Source organism: Rhinatrema bivittatum, unplaced genomic scaffold (genome assembly GCF_901001135.1).
Source record: "Rhinatrema bivittatum unplaced genomic scaffold, aRhiBiv1.1, whole genome shotgun sequence".
Taxonomy (NCBI): Eukaryota; Metazoa; Chordata; class Amphibia; order Gymnophiona; family Rhinatrematidae; genus Rhinatrema; species Rhinatrema bivittatum.
The window spans coordinates 111,917-128,608 of NW_021820709.1; the positions used below are offsets into that span (position 1 = coordinate 111,917).

The following is a 16,692-nucleotide window of genomic DNA, read 5'->3' on the forward strand; positions in this document are numbered from 1 at the left end:
CTTTTAAAAACAAAACATTCTACAATTTAAACAAAATTGAAAATCTCATCAAAGCATTATTAATTATCCCAAATAAACACCCTCAGTCATTCAATCACCTGCCTTCCTTTACAACCAACACAACCCACCAATTCCATCTTATATCATCCCCACATGCCATAACTAATATCCAAGTAAACTTCCAAAAGTGTAATGATTTCATTCAGAAAGAGTATTAAATTTATATATGTGTGAATAGTACATTTTCATCTGGAAGAGCGTTCTATTACATTATATTTTAGAAGTAGACTTTAAGTTTTTAAGTGTAAGTTTTCAGTATAGTAAACTCCAGTAGATAATCATTCTGTTTCTTTTGTCATGTGAATTGTTCTTTAACATTCACTTTTAAAATTCACTGCAAGAGGTTGACTCACATATAGATTGAATGCTATGAGGAGACCAGAAATAAACAACAGTATGTACTGAGCAATGTGTTAATACATATTTTATTTTACAAAGTAACATAGTAATGACAGAAGATAAAGGCCAAATGATCCATCTAGTTGGCCCACCAAGCTACTTATAGTTGTAACTGCAGCTCCTTGTTAGTTACCCCCATGTCTTCCTACATTTTTTTAAAGGGGTGAATAAACATGTGGACAAAGATGAACTGGTAGATGTGGTGTATTTGGATTTTCAGAAGGTGTTCGACAAAGTCTTGCATGAGAGGCTTCTAAGAAAAGTAAAAAGTCATGGAATAGGAGGCAATGTCCTTTTGTGGATTGCAAGCTGGTTAAAGACAGGAAACAGAGAGTAGGATTAAATGGTCAGTTTTCACAGTGGAAATGGTAATCAGTGGAGTGCCTCAGGGACCTGATCTTGAATCAGTGCTTTTTAATATATTTGTAAATGATCGGGATAGGGGTACAATGAATGAGGTGATCAAATTTGGGGATGACACAAAATCATGCAGAGTAGTTAAATCTCAAGCAGATTGTGAGTAAACTGTGGGAGGACTTTGAGAGACTATAAGATTGAGCTTCCAAATGGCAGATGAAATTTAATGCAGACAAGTGCAAAGTGATGCATATATGGAAAAATAACCTTTGCTGTAGTTACACAATGTTAGGTTGTATCTTAGGAGTTACCACCCAGGAAAGAGATCTAGGCATTGTAGTGGATAATACATTGAAATCATCAGCTCAGTGTGCTGTGGCAATCAAAAAAGCAAACAGAATGTTAAGAATTATTAAGATTGGTAAATAAAATGATGGATGTCATAATGCCTCTGTAATGCTCCGTGACGCCACATCTTGAATACTGTATGCAATTCTAGTCTCTATATCTCAAAAAAGAGATAGGTGCACTGAAGAAAGTGCAGACAAGGGTGACCAAAATGATAAGGGGCATGGAACAACTTTCCTATGAGGAAAGGCTAAGGAAGTTAGGGCTGTTCAGTTTGGAGAAGAGACAACCAACTGGGGATATGATAGAGGTCTACAAAATCATGAAAGGACTTGAACAAGTTAATGTAAATTAGTTAATTACTCTCTCAGATAATAGGACTAGGGGGGGCACTCCTTGAAGATAGCAAGTAACATTTAAAAGAAATTGAAGAAAATCCTTTTTCACTTAGCACCTAGTTAAATTCTGGAATTCATTGCCAGAGAATGTGATTACAGCAGTTAGTGTAACTAGGTTTAAAAAAGGTTTGGATAAGTTACGAGAGGAAAAATCCATGAACTGCTACTAATTAATAAGCAATAGTAACTTCAGATGTATTTAATGTTTGGGTATTTGCCAGGTTCTTGTGACTTGGATTGGCCACTGTTGGAAACAGGATATTAAGCTTGATGGACCCTTGGCCTGATCCAGTATGGCATATCTTATGTTCTTATGTTAAGGGTAGTAACTGCCACTCGGTGCACCCTTTTCTTATTTCCAACCTTTAGGGTTCTGCAGTGTTTAACCCATGCTCTTTTGAATTAATTTACTGTTTTCATCCTTACCACCTCCTTCTGAGAGGGCATCCCAGGCATCCATTTCCCCTTAATGAAGAAATATTTCCTGATGCTGAGTCATTCCCCTGCAGTTTCATTTCATGGCCCCGAGTTCTACAGATTCCTTTCCAATGGAAAATGTTCTGAATTTGTGGATTATTAAAACCTTTCAGGAATCTGAAGGTCTGTATCATGTCCTATCTCCCCTGCACCACTCTCTTCTAGGGTATATATATATATATATATATATAAATTTTGATCCCTCAGCCTGACCTCATAAGTCTTCTTAGATCCCATACAATTTTGGTTGTTTTTCTCTGGACTACCTACATCCATATGAGGTCGAGTAGCAAAGATCTTGCCTTTATAGATAGATAGATATTTATAATATTTACCATTTTAAATTAAGATGTATAGAAAGAATGCAAAATATTTTTACTGAGAATATTTCCAGTGCTCAGCGCCTTATTTATGAGAGGGTAACCTTGTTCAGCTGTTAAACGTGCTAATTAGGATTAAGAAATAATTCAGATTGAACAACTTCAGTACTGTAGTGTAATACTTCATAGCTTTAAGAGCATGGGACGAGATAATAGCTCTCCCATACCCTAGATTTTCCATATAGATACGCCGTATTAAACGCAGCCACATGGATTGAGATGCATACTGTATCTCAAATCCAGGCCCTTGTCTTATCCTTAATGTGCAGCTACAAGGACAGAAAACTCTTGTAGGAAAGCTGGGGCTGGATTTCTGAGCAAATTCTTCGATATTCAATTGTGGAAGAGTCCGAGAGGGGGCACTGGTGGGGAATCCTGTTCAGGATCTGAGGCTAAAATTGACCAAGAAGGTCGATTTCAACCTCCGATAACATGTAGGAAGAAATCTACCTTTCTGCGAGATGATGTTTTTACCAAGTGCAGCAGTGGCTCCCTTCAGAGCAATTAATATTGACTCTAGTGAAAATGGTGCAGTCCACGTACATATATAAACCTGAGAACATGCCTTTAAAGTCGCACCTTCTAAAAAGTCACTGATAACAGAAGTCTTGTGGGATCGTGAAAAATGTTGTGATCACAGCTATAAATAGTAGAGATGTGAATCGTGTGCCAGATCGTCTTAATGATCAGATTTGGCTGGGGGGGGGGGGGAAATCTGATCATTAAGATATGTGAATTGGAATCGTTTCCGATTCCAATTCACATCGCTAATTTTTTTTTTAGGGAGGCCCGCACCGCTAAAAAAAAAAAAACCCACCCGACCCTTTAAATCGACCCTCCCCCCTCCCGACCCTACCAAAACTTTTTAAAATTACCTGGTGATCCAGGGGGGCCTCAGGGGGCCTCGGGGAGAGATCCACTGGATGGCCGGCGCCATCTTGGCGCCGGCCATCCAGTGCTCCTACCATGTGACAGGGGCCGGCCAATGGCACGGATACCCTGTCACATGGTAAGGGCAAAGGGGCATCGGTGCCATTTTTTTTTTAGAACAGCTGATGCCTGGGAATGGGAAATCTCTTCCCGAGGCCCCCCTGGATCTCTCCTCTCCCCGAGGCCCCCCGAGGCCCCCCTGGACCACCAGGTAATTTTAAAAGGTTTTGGGGGGGTTGGGAGGGGGGGTTGATTTAAAGGATTGGGTAGGTTGTTTTTTTTAGCGGCGCGGGCCTCCCTAAAAAAAAGGGTCGGGAGGGTAGGGGAAGCTAAGGGGGGTCGATTTAATGGGTCGGGTGGGTTTTTTTTTTTTATTGGGCCATCGGCGCCATTTTAATTAGTGGCAGCCAAAATGGCGCCGATGGCCCGAGAGCGGGAGATCACGCCGGGACCCCGCCCACCCCACTGGTCCACCAGGTAACTTAACATTTTGGGGGGGTTCTGGAGGATGGGAGAGGGTAATGAATTGGTTTTAAAGGGTCGGGGTGGGTTTAGGGGTTGTTTTGGTGTGCCGGTTTTCCAACCCTCCCCCAAATAATTCACGTGCCCTATTTAACGATACAATACAAATGCCCCTGATGATAAATCGGGGGCATTTGTATTGTATCGTGCACTCTAACGATTTAGGACAATTTTAAAATTATCTGACGATAATTTTAATCGTTCAAAAACTATTCACATCCCTAATAAATAGTGGTGTAAATCTGCATTCCACCAAAACCAGGCTCCGTTTAAGAATTAATGATGTAAACGAAACCCATTACGCTTTCCTCAACCTACTTAGAAAGCCTTTGTGACCAAGAACAATATTAAAAAAAAAATTATGTTCTATCGTCACTTTTGATCCTGTCCTGGACCAGAATGCTAACTTCATTGTAGAGGGAAATTTTCAATACTTGTCTATTTCTTCATATGTGCATATTTGGCTTATTCATTGAGAATATCCTGAGAAGCAGACTGGCTGGATGGGCCTCCAGAACCTGTTTGGGAGCCGCTGATCTAGATCAGCATTATATTATTACAATAGAAACTACTTTCTTCGGTTTCTGAATTGAAAGTTAGCAATAAATATCTGTTCTACATCCATACACTTCAGAACAAACAACTTTCTTCAGTGATTTAATATTAGTTGTTGTATTTGAAAGTGCGATTTCTAAAATAAGATTACAATTCTGAAGAAATTACCTGTAGCAGGAAGCTCCTTAGAGTTGCTTTGTCCTTTCTCATTTTGAGGCCTTAACCCTTCTGTTCATTGTGATGCTTGAATAAAATAAGCTTCTAGTATATATTTACTTTTGACCATGCTTGGTATGTAGAATCCATTTTTTCTACAAAATATGGCTCTGTGCAAATATTTTGTACCACATCTTCAAGATATTCTGTATAAGCTTGGTCGTTTAAATTATTCTACAATATTGGGACCCTTACTTTTCAATATATTTATAAATGATCTGGAAAGAAATACAACGAGTGAGATAATCAAATTTGCAGATAACACAAAATTGTTCAGAGTAGTTAAATCACAAGCAGATTGTGATAAATTGCAGGAAGACCTTGTGAGACTGGAAAATTGGGCATCCAAATGGCAGATGAAATTTAATGTGGATAAGTGCAAGGTGATGCATATAGGGAAAAATAACCCATGCTATAATTACACAATGTTGGGTTCCATATTAGGTGCTACAACCCAAGAAAGAGATCTAGGTGTCATAGTGGATACCACATTGAAATCGTCAGTTCAGTGTGCTGCGGCAATTAAAAAACCAAACAGAATGTTGGGAATTATTAGAAAGGGAATGGTGAATAAAACGGAAAATGTTATAATGCCTCTGTATCGCTCCATGGTGAGACCGCACCTTGAATACTGTGTACAATTCTGGTCGCCGCATCTCAAAAAAGATATAATTGCAATGGAGAAGGTACAGAAAAGGGCTACCAAAATGATAAGGGGAATGGAACAACTCCCCTATGAGGAAAGACTAAAGAGGTTAGGATTTTTCAGCTTGGAGAAGAGACGACTGAGGGGGGATATGATAGAGGTGTTTAAAATAATGAGATGTCTAGAACGGGTAGATGTGAATCGGTTATTTACTCTTTCGGATAGTAGAAAGACTAGGGGGCACTCCATGAAGTTAGCATGGGGCACATTTAAAACTAATCGGAGAACGTTCTTTTTTACTCAACGCATCATTAAACTCTGGAATTTGTTGCCAGAGAATGTGGTTAGTGCACTTAGTATAGCTGTGTTTAAAAAAGGATTGGATAAGTTCTTGGAGGAGAAGTCCATTACCTGCTATTAAGTTCACCTAGAGAATAGCCACTGCCATTAGCATTGGTAACATGGAATAGACTTAGTTTTTGGGTACTTGCCAGGTTCTTGTGGCCTGGATTGGCCACTGTTGGAAGCAGGATGCTGGGCTTGATGGACCCTTGGTCTGACCCAGTATCGCATTTTCTTATGTTCTTATGTTCTTAAGAAGGATTGGACCATTGGCTTTAAATAAATATAGTATGAATATCATTGAAAGTGCATTTGATTTCGCATTACAAATCAAATATTAAAACACTTTGCAAGTGATTCCTTTCTTCCAATGAACATGGGGGAAGACAACTCAAGTGAAATAAAAATGTACGCTCAATTAAGCAAACATACTGCACGATATTTTCCAGCGTTATAAAATAAATGCTTTACCAAGATAGGAAAGACAGATAATCTTAAGTAACAACCTTTTCTCTGCTCTAGTAGCTCAAAGCTTAATTTTTTTATCATTCAAATATGTACAATTAAGTTTTGCTGCTACAATATACAACCAAAAATATTTTTCAGCAATTGGTGCAACAGATATACACTTAGCTTTCTGTAGCTTTAAGAGCAAAGGAGGCGTGTCCGTCATTTGGCGAGAGAGGGAGAAGTCTTCCACCAATCAGCTGCTGAACAGAGACTGTAGATCTGCTCGGCTCGTTGTCTCCTCCTCCCGCTGTGATGCAGTGAATCACCCACCCTTCCTCTTCAGTCGCAGACGGAGAAGAGCAAATGTACAGACGCAAATCCTTCACTGCCTACCGACGGCTACTACGGAGGACTGAGTTCTTATAGCATCTCCAGTTCAAGCCCTCGCCCCAATGGTCGTTTTAAAAGGGCACTGAAAGGGACGCTGAGTCCTTAACTACAAAACAGTCCAGAAAAAGAATTGAAAGGCAATGGAGTCGCGGAGCTCCCGGAAGACTTGGAAAGGGCAAGTACTGTGCTCCTTTTCCCTCTGTATCTGGGTCTTAGTCTCGGGGCAGCTTCGCTATTCCATAGTGGAAGAGTCGGAGCAGGGGACAGTGGTGGGGAATCTCGCTCAGGATCTGGGGATAAACGTTGCAGCTATTTCTAAACGCAGGCTGCGATTGAGATCCGAAAGCAGCAGACGTTATTTTGCTGTTAATGTGGCAAACGGAGCACTGATTGTGAATGAAAAGATAGACAGAGAAAGCCTTTGTGGATCCAGCTCGAGCTGCTTACTGCATGTGGACGTAGTTACTGAAAATCCACTGGAGCTATTCCGGCTACAAGTCGAGATACTGGATATAAATGACAATTCTCCCATTTTTCTTACCACTAAGCGCCAACTAAGAATTGCAGAATCCGCGGCTCCAGGTTCGCGATTCCCTCTGGAAAGTGCTCAAGATCCAGATGTGGGAACCAATGCTGTTAGTTCTTACAAATTGAATCCAACACCATTTTTTTCCCTCAGTGTGAAAGTCCTTAAAGATGGCAAACTTTTCCCAGAAATAGTTCTGGAAAACCCTGTGGACAGAGAGGAGCATGAGCAGCACCAACTGATCCTGACTGCCTTTGATGGAGGCAATCCTGCTAGATCTGGAACTGCCCAAATTAATGTAATTGTTCTGGATAATAATGACAATGCACCAGTGTTTGATCATTCAGTCTACAAAGTCAGTTTACTGGAAAATTCCCCTGTAAATACTGCGCTAATTAAACTTAACGCGACTGATATAGATGAGGGACTGAATGGTGAAATTGAATATTCTTTTGACGCTCTCACTTCGGATTCGGTGTTCAAGATTTTCAGTCTAGATACCCACAGCGGTGAGATTCTCGTTAAAGGACTTGTGGATTTTGAACAATCCAATTTCTATGAAATCCATGTGCGAGCAAGAGACAAGGGAGTTCCAGAAATGGAAGGGCACTGTATTGTTCAGGTGCAAATAGAAGATGTCAATGATAATCCTCCAGAGATTCTGATAACTTCCTTGGAAAAATCAGTTCCAGAAAATACTCCTGTTGGAACTGTAGTGGGTCTTTTCATTGTTAGGGATCGAGATTCAGGGAAATGTGGAGAAGTAATGTTGAATATATCACCCAACCTTCCATTTAAATTCAAGTCATCTGATGACCATTATTCTTTGATAACAGGTGATATCTTAGATAGAGAAAAGGTGTCTCAATATACCATTGAACTAATTGCTACAGATTTGGGATTACCGTCGCTGTATATAAAGACAACAGTGGTTCTCAATGTTTCAGATATTAATGATAATCCTCCTAGTTTCTCACAGCCTTTCTATAATGCCTACATAAAAGAAAACAACCAGCCGGGTTCTTTGCTATGTACCGTGTCTGCTTCTGATCCTGATCTGGATGAGAATTCCCATCTCACTTACTCCATAGCAGAGAGTCCGATCCATGATTCTTTTATCTCCTCATTTGTTTACATCAACTCCCACAATGGTAATATATATGCTCAGCGATCATTTGATTATGAGCTCCTTCAAGTTTTGCAAATTCCAGTATGGGTGGAAGATGGTGGTTCTCCGAAACTAAGGTCCAGTATCACTATATATGTTTTTGTGTTGGATCTGAATGATAACTCTCCGCTTATTTTGTATCCGGCAACCTCCAGGGAGCAAACGGCGCAACAAAAGATCTCTCGGTCAATGGCTATAGATTATTTGATCACCAAAGTCACAGCAGTGGATGCAGACTCTGGATATAACGCCTGGCTCTCTTACAGTCTTCTAGAACCTACAGATCTCTCTTTGTTTCGAGTGGCTCCATATACAGGAGAAATCAGGACTATCAGAGCCTTCACAGAGACGGACAACACTTTGCAGAAAATTCTTATCTTAGTCCGGGACAATGGAGACCCAGCTTTGTCAACTACAGTTACCATCCTCATGACTTTAGATGGCCAAATTTATGAGGAAAGCCCACAATCTCGGGATTTCCTTACAGATTCAAAAAAATCTGACATGACCCTGTATTTAATTATCTCCTTGGTGGCGATCAGTGTAATTTCACTTGCTGCTTTCGTCATACTTTCTATTAAATGCCTCAGGAAAGAAAAAGAGAACTTCAGTTCTTTATGTGACTGTCTGAGTATTGGTAGCTCGCAATCCAGACACTTTATAAAACAACCCACTCCAACGCTGCACATAAATTCGGATGGCACTCTGAAATATATGGAGGTGAGCATGAGGCCAGCAGACTCCGAGGCCCATTGCTACCGGGCTTGCTTTGCTCCTGTTTCGGAAACAAGTGACTTCATGAAACCTTTGAATTTTCCCCAGCTTAGAGACATGGTGAATGAGACAGATTCATTTTCATCTCGTGATTGTGAGTTAAGTGAACCCTACCAGGTGAGTTAGCATTCGTGTTTTTCAAGCTATGTTTTAGGTCTTCTATAATTTCTTTCACTGACTTATTCCAAGGTTGAGTTCATAATTACATATATTCATACATTTTGCTGCCACACTGAATGGCAGAAGAAACTGTACATGATATTTCGTATGATTATGTCATTCCTTCCAAGCACACATATTCCATATTTCTTCCATGTATTTATTTTAACATCTGGCTCTTGAACTCTGGTTGTAGAAGATAATAGAATCTTTATTCATAGGCACTGTAAGACAAAGATGATTTTCCATATCCTAATGTAAATCCCAATAACATAGAGCATGATATAATATTATTAAAATCTGCACTATAAAATGGAAATCATTATATAATGACTTTTTAATTAGTATAAAACAGATGTTCTCCATTCTCCTTTTCTATCTGACATGAAGAAAAAAAATAGATAATCACATGACTTTGTGTGAACATGTTTTTTAAATTATACTGTTTCCTAAAGTACAGTATACTAAAATAATGCTTAATTAATATTTCTTTAATAAAATTTAATTTCACACTTGTAAAAATATCAAAACATGGTACACTAATAAAAATAATAAATTTAAAAAACCTCAAGCCATTATTAATTTCCCCAAGTAAGCTCCTCTCAATCACAGAACCAACTTCCAATCACCTCCCTCCCTTTACATCCAACACCACTCACCAATTCAATCACATGTCACCCTCACATGCCCTACCCGTATCTTACCTTCCTAAGATGTACATTGCTATAATGATTTCATTCAGAAAAATATTAAATTTACATATGTGCAAATAGTCATCTTTCATAACTGGAAGAGTACTCTGTTACATAATTTGTAATTTCAGTATATTTCAGAAGTAGATTTTAAGTCTTAACTGTAAGTTTTCAGTAAGGTAAAATCCAGTAGATAATTGTTCAGTCCTTTTTAACAAGTGCAATGTTCTTTAACATTTTCTTTAAAACTTCACTAAAGAAGATACCTCACATATAGATTGAATGTTATGAGGCAACCAGAAATAAACAACAGTATCTACCAAGCAATATATTAATGCTCATTTTATTTTTAAATATTTTAGAAGATCCTAATATACAGGTCTTTTATTTAACAACTGGAGATAGAGAGAGAGAGTGTGTGTGTTGTAGCCCATTCACTCTAATAAGCCTGGCAGGGTACAATTAAAATACACCTAAAACAATAGTGCAAATGATTGACATGAGAATGAGTGACAAAAGACTTCCTGTGTTTATAGATAGTTGTTTTGTGATATTATACATTTTATGTTAAGTTATGATAGAGAAAGAATAAAAACGATTTTATACTTAAGATATTTCCAGTGCTCACCTGTACATCTCAGACAGTAAAGCTGTTCAACTTTTATCTGTTCTTGTGAGTGACATGCTGTTACGAGCGCGCGCGGGCGCGGTCGTCATAAGCGGGTGGTGAGCCCTTGGGCCACTGCAGGACTCAAGGAGGAGCCCCAAGCCACACCGTGGGAGGTGAGCTGAGCAGGCATGGTGGGCCAGGCAGGCAGGAACAGAAGCAGGGAGTCCGACCCTCAGCCGGACCTGCATGCCCATGGTAGCCAACACGGGGAAGTTGACTAATGAACGGTCCTCCGACTGTTCCCGGCCCTTTCGGACCTGCCACTGGGAACGGCAATGGGCAGCAGGCCGGACAGAGGCGAGGGCAGACAGAGTCCTTTACACTGAGACGTCAGACGGGGGCTAAAGCAGACATCCAAAACAGGCTGAAGCAAGACGTTGGAGACATCAGGGCAAGGGCTGAAGCGAGACATAGGAAAGATCCAGGCGAGCAGGAACTCCGATGCTGGGATACTGACATCCGAAGCCCCTTCGGCTGGCAGAAGCTCAAGAGCCCGTGAGACGAATCCCTCCTGTTGGTCACTCCAGGGCCCAACAGGACAGAAGGCTCTGGAACAAGACGAGGACGTAGGTCAAGGCAGAGACACGAAGACATCAGGGCAAGGTCAGAAACAGACAACGAGACAAGGTACCATCTAGACACGGCAGACCATGGAGGACCTGGATCGGGAGAGACCACAGACAACTGTGTAACCCAATCCGAAGGCGGACAACAAGGCAGAAACAGAACAAGGAACCATCTAGGCACGGCAGACCATGGAGGACCTGGATCGGGAGAGGCCACAGACAACTGTGTAACCCAATCCGAAGGCGGACAACAAGGCAGAAACAGAACAAGGAACCATCTAGGCACGGCAGACCACGGAGGACCTGGATCGGGAGAGGCCACAGACAACTGTGTAACCCAATCCGAAGGCAAACAGGAACTAACAAGCAAGTCCTTATATACTGGAGGTTGTAGGCAACTCCCTGGGAGGAGTTAGACAGGACCGCCCCTTGCTGGCCCTATAACTGGGGAAGAGAGCTGCGGGCCAGCCCCTAGAGAAACGGGCATGGCTGGAAACAGGAAGTCCAAACACAGAGGCATGCAAGCCACAGACACAGCTAGGCCTCTCAGGCCCTGGAGCAAGTCCCGGATGGAACACAGGCAAGACCCAGGCTTCAGAGCGGCCTCTGGAGGAAGGTAAGATACCTCCTGTAGTGCAGCAACAGGGGGGATCGCAACACATGCTAATTAAGATTAAGATGGAATTTAGGGTGAACATCTTCAATACTACAATGCAGTACTTTATAGCTTTAAGAGCATGCCACAAAATAAAGCTCTCCCATATCTTTCCCACTCCGAGAAGATTTTCTATAAACATAAACCATATTAATCTATTAATCGCAGCTCAGATGGATCGAGATTATATAACTGAAATACAGGCCCCTGTCTTATCCTTGCTGTGCAGGTACAAGTAGACCCCACGGAGGCAGAACTTCATTTATGTGGAAATGACCTGGAATGCAGGGGTATTCTGCTTCAGTCTCTCCCCTCTCGGAAATCCACAGGGAAGAGGAGAAGAGGGGTGAGCCTGGAGCACACAGAGAACAGCAACTCTGCTCCTTAATCCCTCTCCTCTTTTACCCCCTTTCTCCCACTTCTCCTCGTCCATTGCAGGCAACAGAAGGGGAAGGGGTTGTTCTGCAGACCCAAGAGCAGATACAAAATAAGGTTAGAATTAGAGCAAGTTTGAAACTTGTGAACAGTAGTGCCAATTGTCAAGATTTCAGCCCTGGCCTTGATGAATGCCATTATTACTCACAACTTTTAAACTTGACCTAATTCAATCCCTTTTTGTGTCCATTACCACGGGTTTAATGTCTGGCAGAACAACACAGGACACCTTTCCTCTGGGACCCAAGAAAGTGGAGCAGAGCCAGCAATGTGATTGTATATCAGTTTTGGTTCTCCTGAGGAAACAGAATAGAACTAGTACTTGCATGGATTATTTATGGCTCCCGAACCTTTGGAGGAAGCAAGGAAGAACAGAGAATGTTTGAGCTGTTTACCCTGAGACAAGGGCAACCATATGGCTTTGCAGGATATAAGCATAAATTCTTTCCTGCAAGAAGATGCTTTACCAAGTGCAGCGGTGGCTCTTTCTGCACAAGTAATGTAGATTCTGGTAAACATGGTGCAGTCCCCTTAGGTGTGCCTGAAAACATGACTTTTAAAGTTGCACCTTCTTCTAAGAAAACCATTGCTCTTTGACAAAATACGCCCTACCTCACCACGAATATATTGCACACTCTTCGATGCTGGGATAACAACTACAGATCGTGGTGTAAATCCACGTTTCACCAAAAGCATGCTCCGTGCATTTCTGATGTATATAACAACCTATTACACTTTCCTGGACCTGTTTAGGAAGCCTTTGTGATGGAAAACAATGTTATAGGAATAAATATATGTTCAGTCTCCGCTTTTGATCCTGACCTGGGCCAGAATGCTCAAATTTCTTTCTCCATTTTGGACTGAAATTTCCAAGATTTGCCTATTTCTTCATAGGTGCATATTCGGCTTATTCATTGAAAATATCCTGAGAAGCAGACTGGCTAATTGGGCCTCCAGCACCTGTTTGGGAATCTCCAATCTAGATTAGGGTTACATTATTACTACAGGAAGTATTTTCTTCCGTTTCTGAATTAAAATCTTGTAGTAATTTATCTGTTCCACAACCATTTTCTTCACAAAAATAAACATTGTTTAGTGATTTGATACTGGTTGTTTTATTTGAAAGTGCGATTTCTAAAATAATTTACAATTTTGAAGAAAACACCTGTTGCAGGAAGCTCCTTAGAGTCGCTTTGCCCTAACCTTATTTTTCATAATGAAGCTTGAATAAAATAGTCTTCTATTATATATTTATTTTTTTCCATACTTGGTATGTAGAATCAATCCTGCCTATAAACTGTAATTTTGTGCAAATACTTGGCACATATGCTCCATGATGTCTTGTAAGAACGTGGCCTTAGAAAGTATTCTGCAATGTCAAGAGAAAAATAAATATTTCTTGCATCATTACTTTTCAATAAGCATAGTACGAATAACAATGAAAGTCCATTTGATTTGACTTTATAAATGAAATATTCAAAACGCTTTGCAAGAGCAAATGAATGAATGTGGGCGATCATAGCTCAAGAACAATAAATAAAAAGGCAAATTCAATCAGTCGTACCGCACGATATTATCTGACGTTATTAAATACATGCTAGACCAGATTAGGAATGCCAGATAATCTCAAGTAACATACTTTTGCCTGTTTTGGTAGCTTAAAGGTTAGACCTTTTTTCACTTAAATGTGTACATGTGTACATTTAAGTTTTGCTGCTACATTATCTCCCCAAAAATATTTTTCAGCATTTGGCAAAAAGGATACAGATTTAGGTTTCTGTAGCTTTAAGAGGAAAGGAGGCGTGTCCGTCATTTCGGGAGACAGAGAAGTCTTCCACCAATCAACTGCTAAACAGCGACTGTAGATCTGCTCTGCTCGTTGTCTCCTCCTCCAGCTGTGACGCAGTGAATCACCCACCCTTTCCCTTCAGTCTCAGACTGAGAAGAGCAAATGTACCGACGCAAATCCTTCACTGCCTACCGACGGCTACTACGGAGGACTGAGTTCTTATAGCATCTCCGGTTCAAGCCCTCGCCCCAATGGTCGGTTTGAGAGGGCACTGAAAGGGACGCTGAGTCCTTAACTAAAAAACAGTCCAGAAAAAGGATTGAAAGGCAATGGAGTCGCGGAGCTCCCGGAAGACTTGGAAAGGGCAAGTACTGTGTTCCTTTTCCCTCTGTATCTGGGGCTTAGTCTCGGGGAAGCTTCGCTATTCCGTAGTGGAAGAGTCGGAGCAGGGGACAGTGGTGGGGAATCTCGCTCAGGATCTGGGGATAAACGTTGCAGCTATTTCTGAACGCAGGCTGAGATTGGGATCCGAAAGCAGCAGAAGTTATTTTGCTGTTAATGTGGCAAACGGAGCACTGATTGTGAATGAAAAGATAGATAGAGAAAGCCTTTGTGGATCCAGCTCGAGCTGCTTACTGCCTGTGGAAGTAGTTACTGAAAATCCACTGGAGCTATTCCGGCTACAAGTGGAGATACTGGATATAAATGATAATTCTCCCACTTTTCTCACCACTGAACGCCAACTAAGAATTGCAGAGTCCGCGGCTCCAGGTGTACGTTTCCGTCTTGAAAGTGCTCAAGATCCAGATGTGGGAACCAATGCTGTTAGTTCTTACAAACTGAATCCAACGCCATTCTTTTCCCTCAGTGTGAAAGTCCTTAAAGATGGCAAACTTTTCCCAGAAATAGTTCTGGAAAACCCTGTGGACAGGGAGGAGCATGAGCTGCACCAACTGATCCTGACTGCCTTTGATGGAGGCAATCCTGCTAGATCTGGAACTGCCCAAATTAATGTAATTGTTCTGGATATCAATGACAATGCACCAGTGTTTGATCATTCAGTCTACAAAGTCAGTTTACTGGAAAATTCTGCTATAAATACTGCGCTAATTAAACTTAACGCAACCGATATAGATATAGGAGTGAATGGTGAAATTGAATATTCTTTTGACGCTCTCACTTCGGATTCGGTGTTCAAGATTTTCAGTCTGGATATCCAGAACGGTAAGATTCTTGTTAAAGGGCTTGTGGATTTTGAACAATCCAATTTTTATGAAATCCATGTGCGGGCAAGAGATAAGGGTGTTCCAGAAATGGAAGGTCACTGTATTGTTCAGGTGCAAATAGAAGACGTCAATGATAATCCTCCAGAGATTCTGTTAACTTCATTGAAAAAATCAGTTCCAGAAAATACTCCTGTTGGAACTGTAGTGGGACTTTTCAGTGTTAGGGATCGAGATTCGGGGAAAAATGGTGAAATACGTTTGCATATATCACCCAACCTGCCAATTAAATTCAAGTCATCTGATGACCATTATTCTTTGATTACAGGTGATATCTTAGATAGAGAAAAGGTATCTCAATATACCATTGAACTAATTGCTACAGATTTGGGATTACCATCGCTATATACAAAGACAACAGTGGTTCTCAATGTTTCAGATATTAATGATAATCCTCCTAGTTTCTCAGAGCCTTTCTATAATGCCTACATAAAAGAGAACAACCAGCCGGGTTCTTTACTATGCACTGTGTCTGCTTCTGATCCTGATATGAACGAGAATTCCCAACTCACTTACTCCATAGAAGAGAGTCCGATCCATGATTCTTTTATCTCATCATTTGTTTACATCAACTCCCACAATGGTAATATATATGCTCAGCGATCATTTGATTATGAGTTCCTTCAAGTTTTGCAAATTCCAGTATGGGTGGAAGATGGTGGTTCTCCGAAACTAAGATCCAATATCACTCTCTATGTCTTTGTGTTGGATCTAAATGATAACTCTCCGGTTATTTTGTATCCGGCAACATCCAGGGAGCAAACGGCGCAACAAAAGATCTCTCGGTCAATTGCTATAGATTATTTGGTCACCAAAGTCACAGCAGTGGATGCAGACTCTGGACATAACGCCTGGCTCTCTTACAGTCTTCTAGAACCTACAGATCTCTCTTTGTTTCGAGTGGCTCCATATACAGGAGAAATCAGGACCATCAGAGCCTTCACAGAGACGGACAACTCTCTGCAGAAAATTCTTATCTTAGTCCGGGACAATGGAGACCCAGCTTTGTCAACTACAGTTACCATCCTCATGACTTTAGATGGCCAAATTTATGAGGAAAGCCCACAATCTCGGGATTTCCTTACAGATTCTAAAAAATCTGACATGACCCTGTATTTAATTATCTCCTTGGTGGCAATCAGTGTAATTTCACTTGCTGCTTTCGTCATACTTTCTGTTAAATGTCTCAGGAAAGAAAAAGACAGCTTCAGTTCTTTATGTGACTGTCTGAGTAATGGTAGCTCACAATCCAAACATTTTATAAAACAACCCACTCCAACGCTGCACATAAATTCGGATGGCACTTTGAAATTTATGGAGGTGAGCATGAGGCCAGCAGACTCCGAGGCCCATTGCTACCGGGCTTGCTTTGCTCCTGTTTCGGAAACAAGTGACTTCATGAAACCTTTGAATTTTCCCCAGCTTAGAGACATGGTGAATGAGACAGATTCATTTCCATCTCGTGATTGTGAGTTGAGTGAACCCTACCAGGTGAGTTAGCATTC

At 41.0% G+C, this 16,692-nt stretch overlaps 1 protein-coding gene across 12 annotated transcripts in view; it reads left to right on the top strand.

Annotated features, from left to right (window-relative positions):
• The window catches only part of LOC115081986 (protocadherin gamma-C3-like), a 191,622-nt gene that overhangs the window by 90,818 nt on the left and 84,112 nt on the right, over positions 1 to 16,692 (top strand). The window contains exon 1 of one of the 12 annotated variants that reach the window (XM_029586237.1): positions 6,468 to 9,055. The exons of 10 other annotated variants lie outside the window; for them this stretch is intronic. In XM_029586237.1, the coding sequence (XP_029442097.1) occupies positions 6,611 to 9,055 (2,445 nt within the window). In that variant the 5' untranslated portion in view covers positions 6,468 to 6,610. Of the gene's footprint in view, positions 1 to 6,467; positions 9,056 to 14,066; positions 16,679 to 16,692 lie in introns of those variants that run through there. One more of the 12 variants, XM_029586232.1, reaches the window with a different exon arrangement.